General features: G+C 41.8%; 1 protein-coding gene across 1 annotated transcript in view; it reads right to left on the bottom strand.

Annotated features, from left to right (window-relative positions):
* Nucleotides 1-21195, bottom strand: part of ARHGEF38 (Rho guanine nucleotide exchange factor 38) — a 130321-nt gene that overhangs the window by 56174 nt on the left and 52952 nt on the right. Inside the window, exon 4 of the mRNA XM_035030132.1 lies at nt 17965-18088. Coding sequence (XP_034886023.1) covers nt 17965-18088 — 124 coding nt within the window. The remainder of the gene's footprint in view (nt 1-17964; nt 18089-21195) is intronic.

Below are 21195 nucleotides of genomic sequence, written 5' to 3'. Positions count from 1 at the left end.
CAAGGATGGTCATAGTCCTTTTGCTGAAAAGGGCCACTGGGGAGGTGACAACAGAGAGCTCGGCCCCAATATCAACCATGAAAGTCACTGGTTGGCCCCCCACCTTCATTCTGACCTTGGGCTCATCGGGGCCAAGGAGAAAAGAGCCTGGTTCCCCTCAGTCTGAGTCCATTCCTGCAAGGCCTATGAGGTCCTCCTCTTGGGGTTCTTCCTTGTAGCAGCTGGGCTTCTGAGCCTTTCCCCGGTTGGGACATTCATTTTTCCAATGCCCTTTCTCCTTACAGTAGGCACATTGATCCCTTTCCAAGGGAGTGCTGGGTCTCCCCCCTTTCAGTGGTCAGAATCTCCCTGCCTTTGTGTTGTCCTTTTCTTTCAGGGCGGCAGCAAGGAGGCTGACTTTCTTTTTCATCTTTTTGTCAGCTTCCCGTTCGGCTGCGACCTCCCTGTTCATGTAGACCTTATTGGCAATCTCTATTAGTTGGTTGATGTTCATCCCGGCAAAACGCTCTAATTTCTGAAGTTTTTTTCTGATGTCTGGGGCAGCCTGAGCCTCAAAGGAGGTGTTTACCATCTGTTGGCTTTCCTGTGTCTTGGGGTCAAATGGAGTGTATATCCTGTAGGCTTCACAGAGTCTTTTGTAGTAGTCCCCAGGGTTGTTGAGTGACAACCGAGGATACCTTAGTCATGCTCATGGGTTTCTTAGCTCCTGCCCGGATTCCCTGGAGGAGGGTCTCCTGGTACTGGCGGATGTGGGCCTGTGTGAAGTCCTATGCTGGGCGCTCTTCAGGGGCAGCCACATTAGCCCAGGCAGCAGGGTCAATGACTACCACTGGTGTATGCTCTTCCAGGTACTGCCATGCACCTTTCATTATTCTCCTCCTTTCCTCTGTGTTAAACAGGGTGTTAAACTGTTGGAAGTCTCCCCAGGTTGGCCGATGAGTCTGGAAGAGGGATTCTATGAGGTCTACCATAGTCTGTGGTTTCTCAGAATAGGATGGGGTTTTATGTTTCCAGTTGAGGAGGTCAGTGGTGGAGAAGGGCTGACAATACATCATGGAATGGCTGGGTTGGACCGTCCCATCTTCATTGTGCCTCTCGGGTTCCCACGTGTCTTGTACTGGCATTTGAAGGGTGCTTGCGCCTGGCCAGGGGCACAACCTGGCTGCTGGTCCTGGAGAAAGTGGATCCTTTGGGCCTGGGGGCGCTGGTGAAACTGATGGCGGCAGAGTGTCTGGAGCTGAAGGGCCAGGTGTAGACGGTCATGGGGGTACGTACGGTGGGGGCAGGTTGTCCTCGGGATCTCTGGCCAGGATTTGTGGAGACTGGGGCTTTTGTTGATTTTCTTTAGGTCACTTGGATGAAGCGATTAAGACCCTGACCTGTCCCTGCCTATTGCAAGCAAATCGCACCCATGGGGGAAGGGTCTGAGCAATTCCTAGCCAGGAGCCAATGTTTCCATAACTGGTCAGGGTGTCCTGGTTCTCCTGTTACAACTCGCCATACTCGACGAATTGTTGGGACATCCAATGTCCCTTCTGAAGGCCACCTGACATCAAAGGTGAGCCATTCCAATTCACACACGGTTCTCAACTTGCTGGGGTTCATCCTGAGTCCATAGTCTCCTGAAAACACCTTCTTGAAATTTTTGATCATGGTCTCTAGAACCATAGGTTTACTCTGCCCTGACCCCATGGTGATGTCCCCGTGTGCAGTGGTGCAGAGACAGATAAAGGGGTGTGCCTCCTGAGGTTAGGAGACCAATCAGATGCCCATCTGGCCATGTCCCAAAGGAGCTTAGATGAGGCTTAACCGTAGTGGTCTCAGCATTGTGACTTACAATCAGAATCTATTCTGATGCCACCCTAGGCTCTATGCTGTTCACCACTGAATTGCAGACAGGCCCACTCAGACTCTGTAGGCTTCTAGGGACCTCAACGGTGCCCGCCCATGGAGTCACAGAATCAGTCTGCTTGAGCAAGCCAGGTCGGACTGCAAGTTCACTCACACATTCACACTCCAGACGTTATTACATTCCCTCCCTGGGAATCCCTACCTGTGAGACCTCTAAGAGGTCTCTGGGAGGTGATCAGGCTCCCCTTCCACACCATTGGGGGTGGGCCTATCTGGGTCCTGGGGCCCCAGGCCTCACCGGACTCTGACATTGGGACCAGGTCCTCACCTGCCAAGTCTCCTTGAGTCTGGTGGGAAGAGTGGAGCAGGGCCGGCCCGAGGTGACCAGGGCAAGAGACTGCTGAAAATTAGGCAGGGCGCACCTTCTCAGTTAGGATCCCTTGTTCCATCACTGCCCCACCGTTGCCCTAAACCGGTGGCAACAATGGGCCAGTGCGGTTGGGTTTCCCAGCCAGGGAACCAAATGTTATGGAACCTGGACTGGATCACCGGATGGAAGAACCAAGCGGCACCCAGAGATCTTGGAGGATGGGAGGTTTATTTAATGCTGGCGGGCTCAGAGGAGAGTGGTCTCCAAAGGTCTGAACCCCGAGCACAAACAAAGGGGGCAATTTACACACTTCTACTTCTGCATACTGGGCACTTTTGGCATGTGCGCAGAGAGGGACAGGGAGAAGAACCCGGATTGGTGTGCGTGGGAAGCAGAGCAGGGAAAAGAACCCGGAAGAGCCCCAGGGAAAGGACTGGGACTCTCTTGCTGGCTCGGTCGGTCATCTTAGGACACAGATTTTCCTTATCACCCCAAAAGTAATCGCCGTGCAGAGGAGCAGGGAAAAATGCACCTTTTCCCCCTTAGTTTTCTCCTTGACAAACAACTCCCCAAAATATTGAGCATGTTTTATGTCCTGGTATGGTTACTCAGGTGTTGCAAATTGTTCCCTTCACTGATGTAAATATATTCATGCTTCTCTTCTTGGCCCACTTCTTCTTTACTTCCAGACCCTCACGTCCATCCCCAAGGTATGCCATACCAAACGATATGGCCTCTCTATTATTCTGACCCCATTCCAAGATGAATTTCCCCTGCAGGGCCAGGAACCCTGGGTACAAACAATGATATTCAAGAGATCTTCGTGTCCTAGACTTTGTTTAGGAAAATGGCATAAAAGGGAATGAAGCAGTTAATTCATCCTTGTTTCACAACAATTTAATGAGGGACTATTATGTACCAAGCACTTTGGTAGGAACTGCGGATGCAAAGAACCAACACTTCCCTCAAGGAACTTATGAAGGCCAGTAAGAGTAAACTCCATTTTACCATACTTTGTATAAAATACAGAGGGTCATCTGTTCTGCTCTTGAGGACTTGTTAGCAATTTCTGTAACAGTCTGCCCTTGAAATAGGAGCTATGACTGAACACAAAGCACCGAGACACACTGAGGGAGTGGTTTAGTATGGCTGGACAGTGCCACGTCTGTGGTAAAGTTCCAGAAGAGATTGTATTTGTAGGCAGGAGTCAAATCATGAAGGACTTTGCATGTCACTAAGGATCTGGGACTGTAACCTGCAGGTGATGGAGAAGCACTGATGATTGATTTTAAGCAGTGGACTAACATGATTAGATTGTATTCTAGAAAGATTACTCTAGTAATTAGTCATATGAAAGGTGAAGTTTGAGGGAGGAGTTAGTGAGACTAGAAAAGAGAATCCAATTAAAAAACTTCTATAGTAATATAAGAAATAAATAATGAGGGCTTGCACAGGAAATTCTAGCACTTAAGAGAGAGTGCTCTAAAATCAACTGCCTGTTTTCAAATCCTGGTTTTACCATTTACTCCTGTGACATTTGGGAGAGTTACTTGACCTCTGTTCTTTAATGTCCTGATCTGTAAGATGGAACAATAATAATAGCAGGGTTGTTTGAAGATTAAATGAATTAAAATGTGTTATATATCAGTAGCTGGCACATGCAAATGCCCAATCGATTTAGTTATAACCACTGGAAACAAAAGCAGGGAGGACAGAGAAGAAGGCAAGAAAATGGACATTGACTTATGTGAGAGATGAAGGGGAGAATTCCAAGCATATCCCAGGATTCTGGTTTCAGTAAGAGTGTGGATTGACAATGATGATAAGAAACAGAGAGTTTATGTGGAAAGACGATGAGTTTAATTTTAGATGTACCGAGTTGGGTCACCCAAAATATGTTTAAGTGGAGATGTCCTTTATGGAATTGGGTATGTGAGTCTGGGATTCAAGAAAAAAGGATCTGGAGAAGAGATGTAGGTACATGAAACTCAGGACACCGAAGCCATGACTTTGATATGATCATGCAAGAAAGTCTACAGAGTCAGAAGGGGCGTGAGGACCAAATCCTGACACACTAACATTGAGGGGAGCCTAGAGGAAAAAGATCTGCAGAAGAGCTTGAGAAGGCTCATTCAGAGAAAAGGGAGGAAAACTAGGAATGGTATCAACCAAGCCAAAGGCAAAATAGTGAGAAATATGGCAAATAAGTCTGTGGATGGCAGAGCGTGCCATTGTCCCCCAGTATCGGTACTCCCCTTGAAGTAATAACATTTTTGCCTGCAACAAAATAAAAACTACATTTCCTAGCCCCCCTTGCAATAGGGGTGGCCATGTAACTAAAGCCTGCAGAAAGTTGTCCTGTGACAATATCCAGGAACTTTAAGAGGCAGATAGCTCATCATTTATCCCTTCTTCTCCATATTTTCCTTCGTCCTGCTGGACATTAGCTTGTCCATGAAGATAAGGCTAAGTGTGAGCTGGAAGAGGCTTGTATCCCAGAGGACTTTGAAGAGTCGAGCTGCCATGTAGACCTAAAATACATGCCTTTAGGCCATTACACAATAGAGAAATGGACATCTCTTATTTAGGCTAGTAATGTTCTGTTTTGTTTGCTGTTTCTACCAGTAGAACTTAATTCTAATCAACACACTGTTTCTTCTTCTTCCATAAAAAAATATTTTTGGAGGAATCATGACAGTTCAAGTGACCCTCTTTACTATGCATAAAATCTAACTCAAAAATTCTATGCAAATGATACATAAACTGTTAACTAATGAAAAGTGTTATGGACTGGATGTTTATTTCCCTCTAAAATCCTTATGTTGAAGCCCTAAATAACCACCTCCCCCATGGTATTTGGAGGTGGGACTTTCGGGAGATAATTGGGTTTAGATTAGATCACGACTGTGGAGCTGCCATGATGGGATTAGTGCCCGGTGACAAGAGGAAGAGACATCAGAGCTTTCTCTATCCACCATGTGAGGATACAGTGGGAAGGTGGCTGCTTGCAAACCAGGAAGAGGGCTCTCACCAGGAATCAGGCACCTTGATCTGGACTTCCTAGCCTCCGGAACAGTGAGAAATCAATGTCTGTTGTTTTAACTACCAAGTCTATGGTCATTTGTTATGGCAGCCTGAGATGACCAAGACACAGAGTTACTTGTATTACCAAGAAAAAAATAAGTAATACATTCAACTTTAAAAATCAACTACAGTGATATGAAAACAGCATTTTGGTTAAAATTTTAAGCATAAATCATGGTCGAAGATATATCCCCAAAGTTCTGTAGTTCTAAGTAAAACTTGTTTGTCGAGACAGAGTATTCACAACACAGAGAAGAGAGTGTGAAGGTTTTGAGGACAAAGGGTGGATATGACCTACTCATTAGAAAGGATGTCCAAGATCTGGGTGAGATAATATGAGTCTCTGTCTGTCACTCCTCTGAGGGACACTCACAACTGAGTATACCTGCCATCCCCAAATGAAAGAGCTTTGCTGGCAGCTTTCATCAGGAGGTCCAAGGAAAGCTCCCTAGTTTGGTTAGGCTCGCTGGATGAGAGCCCAGCTTCTGGGACTGAGCAAGGCAATGGATGCCAAATGCCAGGTCATGGATACATTTCCTTCCTTTCTTTCCTAGTGCCCTTCTGCTCTCCAGGACAGGGTAAAGTGAGGAGGGCAAGTGAGAAGAAAGAGGGGGGAAGAGTAAATGCTGCTTACAGAAATCACTATCCTTGGCCTTTAGTCTCATTTAGTTCCTACCTAGCCTGGGAATAAGACTAACAACTGAGAATACCTAGTGACCCCGGTTAGGGTTATGGAATTCAAACCAAATACAGCTGGCAGGTGGTGCATGCAACCATGGATTAGCACAAGCAAATCCCTTGGGTGTCAATTTTATGAAGACATTTGGAAAAAACCCATTTTCATAGAAAGGAGTAGAATGGAAAATTTTCAGGAGTTCTTAAGATAAAATGAGACTTCAAAGTTGTTTCATGTCTGTGGCAGTGACTTCAGGTAACAACTCTACATTCCCTGGGGCTCCTATTTCTCTTCTGGTATCAGGAATATTTTGGTAAAAAAATCTCAGAAGCTCTAGAGTAAGATAAGTTCAGAAAAAATGGATTTGACAATGAGATTTGACAATTCTGAGGTCTCTGGTGACATGGTAACAGCAATTTCAGAGGCGTAGTGTGAAGCAGGATGGAGAAGTGAGGAAGTGGGACCAGTAAGGCTGGCTAAACATGAAGAGAAAAAAGAGAAAGGAGGACAGCCACAGTGGGGTGTGGGGGCCATTGCTGTGTCGAGTGCCAGGAGGACAATATGACCAGTGTGATAGGGTCTAGGAAAGGACAGGCCTTTCTACAGCTGAGGCAGCACCCACCCAACACATCTGGCAGTTGGAGGTCCCTGGCAGCAGGGCAGGACTAACTGGGGAGCATCAGTGGGCACAGAGGAAGAGTTAGGGTCTCCTTCTGACTGTGTCCAGAGTTAGTGATGGCATTTGGGGCAAATCAGGCTCTCGCAGTGAGGTGGTTGGATTGGATGCTCTTTAAGTATTGCTCCAGTGCTAACATTCTAGAATACCACTGTTTATTTTGATGATAACTCATGGTCTCTTCCCAAACCTTTTTGACTTCCTGGATATTTAACTCTAGGTGGAGATTTTTGTTAACAAGTGGCACATTAGGAAAACACTAACTCTCTGAGAGTTGAAAGCTAAAAGGTTTCTGTGGGCTGGATTAGGAAGAGGTACAATAACTTTTCCCTCCTCAAGGCGGGTAGCACCGATGACCCTGTTCTTAGGCCGATCAACCCATGACTCTCGATTTCTCTCACCTTAGTATATAGCTCTCTTGAGAGTGCGAGCCTCTGCTGCAGCTAGTTGCTCTATCCTGCCTGCCAGCCTCTGAAGATGACACAGGACAAACCACAGGCAGACGTGGTGACAACCACAGGAACAACGATCACCATGATCCTTCTGTGCATCAGCCAGGGTCCTGAACACTCCTCTCATTATCTCCAACATTCATTACATTCGTTCAGTGCTGCTGAGGACACTGTCCTAGGCGCTGATGAAGCATCAGCAATGAAACAGGTAAGAATTCCTCTCCTCCTGGAGCTTATGTTCTAATGGGAGTAGTCCTCATGTCTTGCACCCTTGGAGTACTTGCTATTCCCATTTGAAATATGAACAGATGACTGTGGCATCCATTGCTAGCTGCTTATTCATTCTTCTTTGTTCCAAACTAACAAAAGTTAGACTGGCAATGCACCCACTTAAAAATACTGACCTTTCTCCAATGTCTGGTCTCAGGGGTGGCCAAGGATGTGTGCAAGTGCGTATTTGGGTGTGAATGTGTTTGTGTGTGAAATGAAATCATGAGATATAGGTTGAAGTCACTGGGAAGGGCTTTTGTTCCTCCCAAATGGAAAAAAAGAAAGCCTCAGGAGGAGGTGGTTTTGCTGTTACTGCCTGCAGGAAGCCGCTCCTGACAGTGCAGCAGCCATCGTGAGGCCAGGAGGCCACGCACCACACATCACCACACGTCAAGTACTAGGAAGGAAAAGGCTGCGAGGAGCCAGCACGCAGCTGCCCCAGTTCTGGACTACTGAATTGTGGATTTCTTGTTCTGGGAGGAAAAAGCCCCTTTTTTGGTTAAGTCCTCTTGGTGAGGTTTCTGACCTCTTGGTGAGGTTTCTGACGGCAAGTGCCCTCCTCACTGATCTGAGTGACCCGGCCCCGGCCGCAGAGCTCGTGGTGACAGAGCTGGAATGAAAACGCAGATTTGTTTCCCACCAAAGGCCACGTTCCCTCTGGGCTACAGTGCACCTTGAAGGTTTGCACCCCCGCAAATGTACTTCTCACTTTCACTCCCTGGCCATTGGGAAAGTGTTCAGGGGTTCAGAGAACTCCTACATTTGTAGGAGTTAGGACTTTATTTCTACATGTATTCTGCACAATATTTGATTTTTCACAGCTCCATTCAGATCTGCCTGCACAGCTAAGCCACGGACTTCCGTGAGTTGACCCCATAGCACAGCATCCTGGGACTTCACATTCTCCTCAGAGAACAGAACAGTAGAACGTGTTACTATGCCACCCTGGCTTTATTTTTGTTACAAGAAATAGGTCCTTGTAGCCCTGGGACCCAGCTTGACCACACTCAAGGGGTTGGAAGACCAAGCCCACATTGTATTCTGCTGTCCACTGCCTCCTGCTGATTTGTCCTCTCCTGTATGGATTGCTTATGCTTGACCTCCCCCCCAAAAAAAATTCCCTTTTTTTCCCTGTCACATTCTCTGAAGCTGATAGCTTTTCTATTACTGCTAACATTTAGAATAAAATGCCTAGAACTTTCAGCTGCTGCATCTGGGTCTTGCCCCTACTGGCCTCACACATTCTAGGATGCAGGGCTGGGGTGCTCCCAACCTGTCCCCACTGGCCAGAATTAACTAGATTGAGCCTCCCTGTGTTCTGAGCATAATACACACACATACACACACACGCACAGACACTCATGCACACACACACTCTTTAGAAAAATTATTCAGGTGAGCTATTTTGTGGCATCTCCCACATGGCAACATGACACAAATTATCAGTGACTAATGCTCTTCTCACAAAATCACTGCTAAAGGCACAGATTCCTGCTTCAGGGACATACAAGAGACACTGCTTTAGGAGAACAAAGTACCGCTGTAGAACAACACTGCATCACCACTTCACCTTCAAAGAATAGAAAGCTCTAAATTGTCTTTATCTCAAAGCATAAACTCACCCTCAGGAAAAGGCAAATGAGAAATTGTAATTCCTTTACCACAAGCTTCTTTCAGCTCTGGTTCTCAGTATAGTGTGCAGGAGGTAAGCACCTAAAGTAGACTCAAACATAGTCATAACTCTGTCTTTTTTTTTTTTTTTTTTATAATGCTCTGAAACATTACAGCATTGTTGCAAATGTAGATAAGAGGATACAGGCTCCCTTTGGGTTATCTGTCTATGTGACAGACCGCCTCAAAACTTAGTACCTTAAAACAATCGTTTTGATTTTCTCTCACAATTCTGTGGGTTGGCTGGGATCGGTTCTTCTGCTCCCCTTGATGCCCAGGGCTGAACTGACTGGATGGTTCAAGATGGTTCATTCACAAAGCTGGTGCCTTGGCAGGGACAGCGGGAAGGCTGGCCTCAGCTGGGAGGCTGAGACAGCTGGGCCACTTTCTCACCCGACATAGTCTCAGGTCTAGTCTCTTTCCGTGTGACCTCTCCATGGGATATTTCTAGCAGGGTAGCTGGACTTCTTAAATGCAAGTTCCTCAAATCACTAAGGTAGAAACTGCCAGGCTTTCTTAAGGCTGAAACCCCCAGTCCCTGACACAGCGTCACTTCTACTGCATTGTAGGATTTAGTGACTCTCAGGGATATAGCACTAGATTGCACAGCAGGGTGAATACCAGGGGGCATGGTCTATTGAAGGCCATCTTTGGAAAGGGTCTGCTGCATTGCTGTTCATTGCTGTTCACTTTATCAAATGTGGAAATGATACTTGATATGTTCAATCATGCCTTATAGAAGAAAACATGTTGCCTTATTAGATCTATGAATCATCAAGATGCATAGATATTGGGAGCATCTAGAAACTAAACACATCCAGGGAATCTGATTGTTTGAAAAACATGATCAAGACCTCTGGGGGGAAAATCACATTTTATTCTGTGATTACATACATAAGAAATCAAGCTTTTAAATAGATGGGTAAATTTAATATTCTCAGGATAACAAATTAGTAATCTCATGTGTTGGGTATTTATTAAGAATAGGCATCGGGCCTTCATTATTTATACATGATTTTACTTAATCTTCACAAATACTCCATGGGGTGGGTATAATTACCTCAAATTTCCACATGAAAAACTGAAGTTCAATGAGATTTTGTAACTTGCCTAAGATGAAACATCTAGTAATCGGATGAGCCAGGATGTAAACCAATGTCAACCTGATATCAAAACCCTTGTGTTCTTAAACGCTACACCAGCATTTTACCTGTTTTGTCTTTGCTCTCTCTTTTCTTAAATTGTTACAGAGTAATCTTCAGTTTAACTGGAAACAAGACCCACATCTCATACTCCTATTTCTGAAGATTTAGAACCCATTTCCTATTTAGACAGCCTGCCGCAGTCAAGATTTTAAAATCCAGTTTCTATCTTGGCATGATAGTCCAGACAATTCCCCAGGGCTCTCATATCTACAGACATATGCCTCTGTGCTTAAACTTGAACCTCATCCAAACCCCAAGGTTATTATTGAGTAAAATCCTCCTCCTGGTTTATCTAGGTACCTGGAAAGTTTCCCTTTGGCACTAAAGCCGTGAATCACAACCTCTCATTCGTTCCATCTAAGGACAGAGAAATGGGACACCCGTGCTTTTCATTTTGGCAATGTCCCACCAAAAATCAGGTTATCCTTTGAAATGTATGAGCTTTGGTGAAAGATTTAGTGATAGAAATCGCCGGGCCAGGGTGGGGGGTGGGTAGAAACTGTCAGTGAACTCTGTACTGATATGGCTATACCGTGTATGGGTCATGGAGGTCTCCTTGGAAGTGTGCTCTTAAGATTGCTCTCCTTTATGAGAATTTCCTATACTCTCCTGCCTTGGGGCCTCTATGCCATTTGTCATTTAGAAAGTCCTTTGCTTCAGTGTACCACCTGGGTGGGACAGTCCGTTAAGCCCCCAGCTCTTGGTTTCCACTTGGGTCATGATCTCAGGGTCATGAGATCGAGCCCTGTGAGGTAGATCGCCCCGTGTTGGGCTCCCCGCTCAGCTCAGAGTTGGCTTGAGATTCTCTCTCTCCTGCCGCCCCTCCCACTCGTGCTCTCTCTCTTTAAAATAAATAAATAAATCTTTTAAAAAAATCATTTGCTTCAATCTCCACCTTTCTAAATCCTTCAAGTCCAAGCTCAAAATCCGTTTTCCAAATCAAGTTTTTCTTCATCTAAATTGAATTAATCTCTCTCTGTGAATCTGTATTAGTTAGATTTACTGCAGAAAAAAAAAATCACCCCAAAACTTAAAGGCTTAAAACAACGCTGTTTTCTCACAATTCTCTGGATTGACAATTTGAACAAGGCTCAGCTGGGATGGCTTGTTTCCAGGTGTTGTTGTTGGGATTGATTCATGTGTTTGTAATCCGTAACCAGAGGCCAGCTGGCTGAGGAGGCCACACTCACATGTTCAAGGCCTTGACTGTGTTGACTGAAATGACTGGGTAGTTTGAGCCTTCTCTCTCCCTGAGCAGAGAGTGGATGTCACAAGGCTATTGTAGAACATCATTTTGCCACATTTTATTGGTCAAAGCAAGCCACAAGGCTAGCCCAGATGTCAACGATAAGGAAATTAAAATATGACTCCAACTGGTTCTTTTACAAATATGGTCTTACTGTTTTAGTTTCCTTTATCTATTCTTCTATCATCTTCCTCAAAGCTGCAACTTATGATTGGTAAATTAAAAAATTGTGAACACATTCAACTGAGTTTCTCTGTAAAACCATAGTATTTTTATTTTGAAGTAATTTTATACTTAACAGAAAATTGCAAAACTAGTTCTGGTAGTTTTCAGATATCCTTCACTCCGCTTAACATCTTGTTAACCACAGTACAATTGTCAGTAAAGGAATTGAAGTGTGCTTTTGTACTATTAACCAAACTAAACACCATATTTGAATTTCAACACTACATTCTTTTACTGTTCTAGAATCTATCCAGGCTTCCACTCGCATTTTTTTGTTACTCTGACTTAGTCTTCCGTGGTCTTAAAATGCTGAGGCTCCTCAGTATTACCTTACCTTTAATGACCTTGACATTTTGGAAGAGTATCGGCCCATTATTTTGTCAAATGTCCCTCATTTGAGTTTGCTCATGTCTATGTTTTCTCATGATTGGACATGATCACACATATTTTGGGCAAAAGTACTACAGAGATGATTCTATGTCCTCCTCACTTGTATCACAGGTTTATGATGGGAATGTGTGTTATTCCTTGGTACTGTTGACCTTGATCATTTGGTTAAGGTGGTCTCTGCTTGGTTCCTCACTGAAAAGTTACTGTCTTTGCCTTAACTGAAGGTTAATAGTTAGGAGATACTTTGAAACTATGAAATTTCTCCCCAAACTTTCACCCCCTAAATCAAGCACTGATCAGTGGATTTGGCTGCAACAATTATAACTGCAGTGTTTGTCTAATGGTGGTTTTCGATTCTCCTCTTTCCTTCTATATTTATTCATTGAAATCTACTATATGGAAGACTTTTCCTTTCTCCTCACTTATTTATATCAGTATGAACTCAATATTTTATTCTAAAATCTATGTATGTATGTAGATTAAAATCTCGCATGCATATGTATGTATATTAAAATCTAGCATTATGTATGTTGCTGCTCAAATATGTAAACCATAATATTTTTAATTAGGAAAATACTCTTATATAAGCACAGAGGCACCTGATATGCTCAAAGAAAATTCTGCTAAATGGAAAATATTAAAATTCTGATTATATATCTCTCTATATTGAAATATGTAAATATTTGAGCTGAAATATTTTCACAAGTACTAGCTTTTAGCCTCCATTTGGATTCTTTTCTTTATTTTTACAAAATAAGCTCACCAAAGAAGTTGTTTCTATTTATGATTTTTAAATATTTTTCCAAATGTAGATATTATAAAATCTGGTACAGGATATAATTTTATCCTATTTAATAGGAACTCTATCAAAACGTTTTTCTGTAAGTCAAGTTTTCCAAAATGGAATTAAAGAATTTTAAAATTAAATCTTCTACACCATATAAACTCATTTTTTAAAGCTAACTCCTTGTTTTAGTAGTGATAAATTTCAGTGTCTTCCTATTTGTAATTTTGTTTTCAGTAATTACAATTGTAAAGATTAAAAAGCTGAAGTAGTTTTTTTCCCCCTTTCTTTGTTGAATACTTTAAGTAAAGACTTCTAATTAATTTTGAACAAAATGCCAATTTCTAAAAGTTGATTACTGACCAGGAGCAAACAAAGAATGTGTTACCATCATGCATAAGATTGTTTATGTCTGGGTGCCTGGGTGGCTCAGTCGGTTAAGCATCTGCCTTCAGCTCAGGTCCTGATCCCAGGTTCTTGGGATCCAGTCCCACATGGGGCTCCCTGCTCAGCGGTGAGTCTGCTTCTCCCTTTCCCTTTGCCCCTCCCCCTGCTCATACTCGCTCTCCCTCAAATAAATAAAATCTTTAAAAAAATTAATATCAGCTTTATCCTCCAGGTATTGTATATAGTTCACTCTAACTTTGTATATATAAAGCTGTGTGAATTTTGACTACAGTTACCATTTTGACTAATAGAATATCACAGCTTTAGTACATAATCACCACAATCAATATCAAGGAAATTTTTGTTCCATAGATTTCTTACTTTAGTAAAAATATTATTTTACTGAGATGCTGTGCTCCCCCAAAATATGTACTCATATTATCATTTGCATTCACAAACTTAATTTTTAAAGTAACAGTAGCATTCGCAATAAGGTCAGAAAATTTGCCTTTGACACAATAAACTTCCAAAAGGTTTTCATCTGTTCTGTGAATTGGTTAAACTTTTTTCTTTTTTTTTTTTTTTTAAGATTTATTCATTCATTTATTTTAGAGAGAGAGAGAGAGAGCAAGGCAGAGGGAGAGGAAGAGAGAAACTTTAACAGGTTCCGCACTGAGCGTGGAGCCTGATGCAGGTTGGATCCCAAGACCCAGAGATCATGACCGGAGCTGAAACCAACAGTCAGATGCTGAACCAACTGTGCCACCCAGGTGCCCCTGGTTAAACCTTTTTTAATCATTATCAGAATTAATTAATTTTTAAATTTAATTTATCTGCTCACACTGTTATAAAACTGTCACAATTTAACTGTTTGTAAGCTCTTCTGCTATTTGTGCCAACTCATTAATAACCACTGCTTTACATTTCTTACAGGCCCAAGGAAACTCAGAATTGAAAATGAGAGAAATTAACTTAGGCTAACTGTCCTTTGACCTAATGAAGCCATGCTGCATAAAGTGCTCAATGTTACACACCTCTGCAGCTGCAACTGTGAAACCACATGCACGTGGGCTTAAAAGTATAGGTAGGATTTCAACAAGTGGGAAGAAGGTTGAGAAGAAGGTTCCAGGTGGAGCGAGCAGCATGAACAGAAGCATGGTCCACAAATGCCAAATGCCAAGGTTTGAAAATAATGGACACAATCTTCTTAAAGCAATGACTAACTTTTGAGGTAGATATTGCTGCTTCTTCAGCAGACTTCTTCTCTTCCGATTGTCTTACAGTCAGTGATAGCATTAAGAACCCCATGGTGGATAGCAAGTATTCTGTGTGTTATATGTTCATCATCAACTTTCTTGAGCAACAGAAAATCAATACTTAATTTTTATTAAACATGCATAGATGAAACACTTGCTTCTGAAAGGGTTTATTGCAAAACCAAGTAAGATAACCAGATCATTAAAAAGTTATGGATTTGTATCATAAGATGAATTACCAAACTCTTGTAGCAACAGCATCCAGATACTCTGTAGCAGGACAGCAAAGCCTCTACTTGTCACAGGAATTTCACTTACATCTAATCTTTAATTCCCTAATTGTTGTGCTAAAACCCACTGATTAATAGCCTGGTGGCTTCTTGCCTCTCACGGGTCATGGCAAGGGCCACCCATCATGGGCCATGACACACCAGCTGCTACACCCAGTGGACAGCAGAATCTGTAGCATCAGAAATATCTCCCACCACCACCGGAACAGGAAGCAGTTAGCTTCACGTCCAAATGTCATCTTTTTATCAGCCAGTGCTATGCATGCTGTACTTCAAAAGGTTGGGAAATGAGAGATGGGCTGTCTTTCAGAGTTTAGCATGTGTTATGGTGAGAACTCTGTCAAATACACCTGCCTCTTATATTCTATTAGGAGAGATGGGTTGGAAATTGGAGTACAATGTAGAGGTCTCACCAAATCTCTTGTAGTGCAGTGATTAATAATGATCCTCCTTAAAAAAGGAGAAATTGCAGGACAAATGCTAAACTGGACTGAATGCTAGACTAGGCTAAAACCAGGTTGTTGTAGATAAATTAGGATACTTGTCTCCTTAAACCTGGAATTGTCTTTGACTTTAGTACAGGCAATCAACCCCTAAATCTTGTTTATGCTTTATTCAACATTTCTCTTGAATCTGAGCCCCCTTTTTTAGTCTCAGTGTATTTACTTTAGCCTAGCTAGATGCTTGTTACCACATGACTGCATTATTTATAACAACCTATTTACTAGTCTAGTACTCATTTTCTCCTTCCATACATTCTCTTCATACTTACCATTATTTTCTTTCTCCAGAAACTTGTATGTCTCATCACACCCTTGCTGAAAAATCTTTTAATGGCTCCTCAGTACCTGCAGAGTAAATTCCAAATTTGATTCCGAGTATAGTCTGTCTCTATTCTACACTTACAGATTCATTTCTTTTTCTTTTTAAAGATTTATTTAGAGAGAGAGAGTGCTCATGTGTGAGAGTGAGGGGGAGGGGCAGAGGGAGAGAATCTTCAAGCAGACTCTCCACTGAGCATGGAGCCATGTGGGGCCTGACCTCACAATCCAAGAGATCATGTCCTGAGCTGAAAACAAGAGCCAGAGGCTTAACCGACTAAGCCACCCAGGTGCCCCTACAGATTCATTTCTGATTCACTCCTGCTTGGCTTGATCTCTCATCATTTCCTAAACATGCTTGGCATTTGGCATTTGCTATCCATGCTTTTGTTCATGGTGTTGCTTTCACTTAATCTTTCAGACCTGGACCCTACTTATTGAAATCTGGACTGTAACTGTAAGCCCAAGTAACATCTTCAAGGATCCTTCTGTGATTTCCCCATCTAGAAATATTCTTTTTTATCCTCTGAAGTTCCGCAGCAGTATAGAAAATATTCTGATGGTGTATTACACAAATACCTTCAATTCAAGGAGCTTTTCAATGGCAAACTTTTGAAGGATGGAGATGATCTCTTTCATCTTTTGATACCCAACAATGCCACACAGCACCTTTATACATGCTGCTACTTAATAATTATTCATTGAGTGAATTAATAAATGAATGGCCAATGAACCCACACTAAAGTAATAATGAATAGAGTCCTTCGTTTAGAAAATATATTTACAGCTTATTAGAAACTACATTAGCTCTGGCTGCCATAACAAAATGCCATAGACTGGGGGGAGGAAGGGCTTAAACAACAGACATTGATTTCTCACAGTTCTGGAGGGCTGAGAAGTCCAAGATTAAGGTGCCACCTGCCTCAGGTTCTAGTGAGAACCTCCTTCCCAGTTTGCAGATAGCTGCCCTCTTGCTGTGTCCTCACATGGTGAGGAGGGAGAGAGGGAGTTCTGGTCTCTCTTCCTTTCCTTACACTAATCCCATCATGGGGACCACCCCCTCACAGCCTCATGACTTCATCTAAACCAAAATTACCTCCCAAAAGCTTCCCCTCCAAATACCATTACACTGATGGTTAGGGTGTCAACATATGAATTTTAGGGGAACACAAACTTTCAGTACATGATAGGGACTTTCAGTCAAAGTAATAATTAAATTTAAACCTGTTTGTGGGAGAATCTTTTTGAGTGAGCTGACCTCTTGGTCTGTAAAACGCTACAAATAGGTTGATTCACCTTTGCATAATATCAGCCTTGCTTATTAAACTTCGGGTCTTCCATAAATATTAAACAAGGTCAATTTCATTGTTAAAACCCCGATTTTCACTAACTAAGCCACAGTGAATAAAGATCTAAGGTGTGTGTGTTTGTGTCTCTGTATATGTCTCAAAGAAAGGATCCACATCAAACTGATAACAGTGGTTACTTATCAGGAAGAGAGTGGCATTGTTTTATTCTTGTACTCCTGATTTGTTTTAATATTCTTGTAGGGAACATACATTGCATGTTATACCTGAAATAGAAAAATAACAAAAAAAAATTTAAGAAGTCTTAGCCTCCATGGCACTATGTATCTCCAATGTGGTTACTGCCTTCAGAAAGTTCACAATGCAGTATTCCCTTTGAAACGCCCAAGAAATGGAAGGGATAAAAATTTGGCTCAATGCTTTCTCAAAGATATCTTTGTATTTTTTTCCAAAATCTTACCAGAGTAAGAAAATAATCTGTGACCGTGAGTAAAAATATATTTGGAAAGCAAATAATATAGGAAAAAAAGGAAAAGCACGGGAAAAGTAGAACCTGCGCGTTTTATAAATTATCAAAACCCTTCATGCAAAAAATTTTATAATCCCAAAGTCAATGGATTCATAGGTGTAAGATCTGAAAAATACTGTGACTGAAATCAGTAAAGCTATTAAAGTATTTAAATATTTAATTCTTTAAAGACTGAGTAAGTGTTAGCCATAAAACAAAATGAGAGAACATCTGGAAGGCAAAGAGGTTGAAAGATTGAAAATTAAAAAGCAAATGGTGTGCTTAGTGTTACTGTGGGACTTGAGCAAATGGATAGAAACCCACTTGAAGACAAATACAGAGTTTGTGTAATTACAATGAGCCTGAAGAAGGGTTTAGCATTTATACATCTCCTGGGAAGCTTGGTGAGTCAGAAACATAAACCCAAAGCAAAGGGAGGTTATTAAAATATTATTTCCTGTTGTAGTGTAGAACTCGAGAAGAAAATAAACATACCGATTACTTGCATGGCCGGTTCCACGTCTGTTGTGGCCTCTTCCAACAATGACAGCAGCTTGGCTGATATCTGATGCACGGATTCAATGTTGCTAAACAAGCTATCCACGTCCAGCCGATCAATCTGAAGAAACACAAACAGGGAACACCAGCTGATGGAGAGAGACACACTGTATTTAGGATGTTTTCTCCTGCTACACAGTAAGAATTTTGTGTGCCAGCCCATGCTGCTTCCATCGACTGTTCCTGTAAACATTCTTATTTGGGATTTCTAGAGTAAATGTGCAGTTTTTCATGCAAAAAGGGGGGGGGTAAGGATGTTGCTTCTGTTCCCTCTGCCTTTTTCTTGATTTTGACCAAGTTTTAATGAGTCAAACATACATATACATATTCCTATAAAACTAGAGTGTGAAGAAGATTTAAGCCACGTAATCAGTATTTTTATTAACTGCCATCTATGATAGTATGTACTAGCACGTACGAATTTAGAACACTTTAACGCTTACACAGCAGAAGTCAGACCTTACTCTAGGCAAGTAACTATTTTCAAAGCTGTTTTAGAACCACAGATGTTCTAAAAGTGATGACAAGTAGATGTGCTGAGTTGCTTCCTGCTTTTTTCTTAAAAGAAATGTGAATGGAAATTTCACCAAACATGTTCTACTAATTAAAGATTCATCATATTTTATAACTTCATGCACACCCTCAAAAACCAGTATAATCATTCCTCGGTCTTAGAGCTGCTGCTTATAATATTTTATTTATTCACTCATCTCTCCTTCATTAAATATTTCCTGGAGGTCTTCTATGTATCAGGAATTATAATAGAAACCAAACTCTGTTTTAGACATTGGAAGATTAGTAGAGGGATGGCCAACCATCCTAAGCTATCTAAGTAGAATTTGGTGAGATATGTGCCCTGATTTTGCTGGATCTTCCTCTAAATCTTTCTCTGGAGTTTAAGTCTGATCTCCTTTCATAATCAAATAGTGTCTAGTTGGCTCATGTACAGATCGGTCCAGACTCCACTGGGCTACCACAGGGAATAGGAGTAGGTGCCTTTCTCCATGGTTTACTGTATGTGGGGTCATAGGTGGATAATCACGTCATTAATACTCAAGTCATGGAAGAGCTTCACAGGTGCAAAGCAGAGTTGCCGGTTCCAAACCAGGTCAGCGTTTTAGGAGTGAGAGGGACAGGGAGTTCAGCTAAGGATCAAAAAAGAGGCCAAGAAACGAAAGGGAATTGGGAACAAGGGATATAGGGGAAGAGGCAGATGTGGAGGAATTCTGGAGATGAAAGTCAATAGTGTAGCTTCTTCCTCATCAGTCTCTCCTCATTTCGTCTCCGTCTTTCTCCCTCCATCTTTCCTCATCCGTCTCTCAGCATCCGTCTCTTTGGGTGTGCTAAGTCTGTGGTGAGGGGAGGGGAGGGAGGAGGCAGGTTGCTCATCTTTTTATCCCATCCTTTTCTGACGTTGACTCATCTGTTGTGCCCTGTACCAGACAGAGATATTATTTTGATAAGGATATTATGTTATTAAACATGAAGCATTTGTTTCACATTCCACCTTGTTTAAAATTTGGTGACTCTGTCAATTATTTCTTATGTAATATGATCTAGCTATCCACATTCCTTCCAACCATCGTGGGAAATTCCTCACCTTCCTATCATCAGTCTTGTCCTCAAGAGAACTCCCAGCCCCAGCCTCATTTGAATCAAATACCACGTGATTCTATGTAGTGGGTTTATTTCAATATTTTAAGTATTATTTAATTTTATATTTAAAATTTTAAATTTAAAAAACTTTTTATGTCTTCTAAAATAATCTATATCTCCATACTGTATTATTACATTACAAACATTATTAGCTCACTAAATGTTCCTTTAAGTAGTCATTTTAATTGGATAGGGCACATATGACTCTTTTGTCTGAAATCTATAGATACTCAAGACTTTCAATTTCTATTTTACAAAATGTATTTAATATTATACAAAATACCTAAAGGGCAGACAACAGTTGCATGACTTTTTTTGTTAAATGATAATTTTAAATAGCTAAGGATGTGTCACATATTTCTGGGTACCACTGATTTAACACATTATTTATTCTAAGGAATGGCTTTATGCACTGAATATTAATTAAGTTGCAATGGGATAATTTTTGCATAGTGCAAAATATGTTTTCCAAAAATTGAATGTGAATCAGATTTTGGGGAGAGGAGCAGAGGGAGAGGTTTTTTTTTTTTAAGATTTTATTTATTTATTTGAGAGAGAAAGCGAGCGAGCAGAGGGAGGGAGAGAAGCAGGCTCCCTGCTGATCAGGGAGCCCAATGCGGGGCTTGATCCCAGGACCCTCTGATCATGACCTGAGCCAAAGGCAGAGGCTTAAATGACCGAGCCATTCAGGCACCCAGAGAGAGAGTCTTAAGCAGACTCCATGCTCAGCACCCAGAGAGAAAGAGTCTTAAGAGACTTGGGGCTTGATCTCATGACCCTGAGATCACAACCTGAGCTGAAACCAAGAGTTGGATGCTCAACCAACTGAGCCACCCAGGTGGCTCCAGATTGGTTCACTTTAGATGTACCAGTTGAATTTTTCTTAAAATCATATTTTGAAATGAATCCTTCTAACATAAAAAATTTCATCCCGATTTGCTTGCTTTATATGATAAAAGCAGATGTAATTGAAACAGTATACCCTATTATTATTTCATTTTACTGTGAAAACTTTATTCTGAGAAGTTTAAATGCTTCATATTTATTATTTCATATAGCATTGCAGCTTCTCTGTAAGGTATGAATAAGTTTTGGGGCGCCTGGTTGGCTCAGTTGGTTAAACGACTGCCTTCGGCTCAGGTCATGATCCTGGAGTCCGGGGATCGAATCCCACATCAGGCTCCCTGCTCATCAGGGAGTCTGCTTCTCCCTCTGACCCTCCCCCCTCTCCTGTGCTCTCTCTCTCTCTCTCATTCTCTCTCTTTCAAATAAATAAATAAAATTTTTAAAAAATATATGAATAAGTTTGAAGATAGGAAAGTTCACCTGAAGAGAGGTGCCATGCTCAAAATTACTAAGTCAGGACAGAGTTGGAACTGGAAATTGACCTTTTAATCTTACATTTTAGTCCATTACCAGCAAATACTGACAGAATATTTTGCCATCTCTGGATTTTTTGTCTTGTTCCTGAGTTTTCACTAAGTTTCACTTCTACAATTTATTTCTCAAGGC

This window comes from Mirounga leonina, unplaced genomic scaffold, assembly GCF_011800145.1.
Source record: "Mirounga leonina isolate KUSES-001 unplaced genomic scaffold, KU_Mleo_1.0 Mir_357, whole genome shotgun sequence".
In the NCBI taxonomy this organism is placed as follows: Eukaryota; Metazoa; Chordata; class Mammalia; order Carnivora; family Phocidae; genus Mirounga; species Mirounga leonina.
The sequence above is the reverse complement of the archived record's forward strand: the minus strand, read 5'-3'. Positions and strand labels throughout refer to the sequence as shown.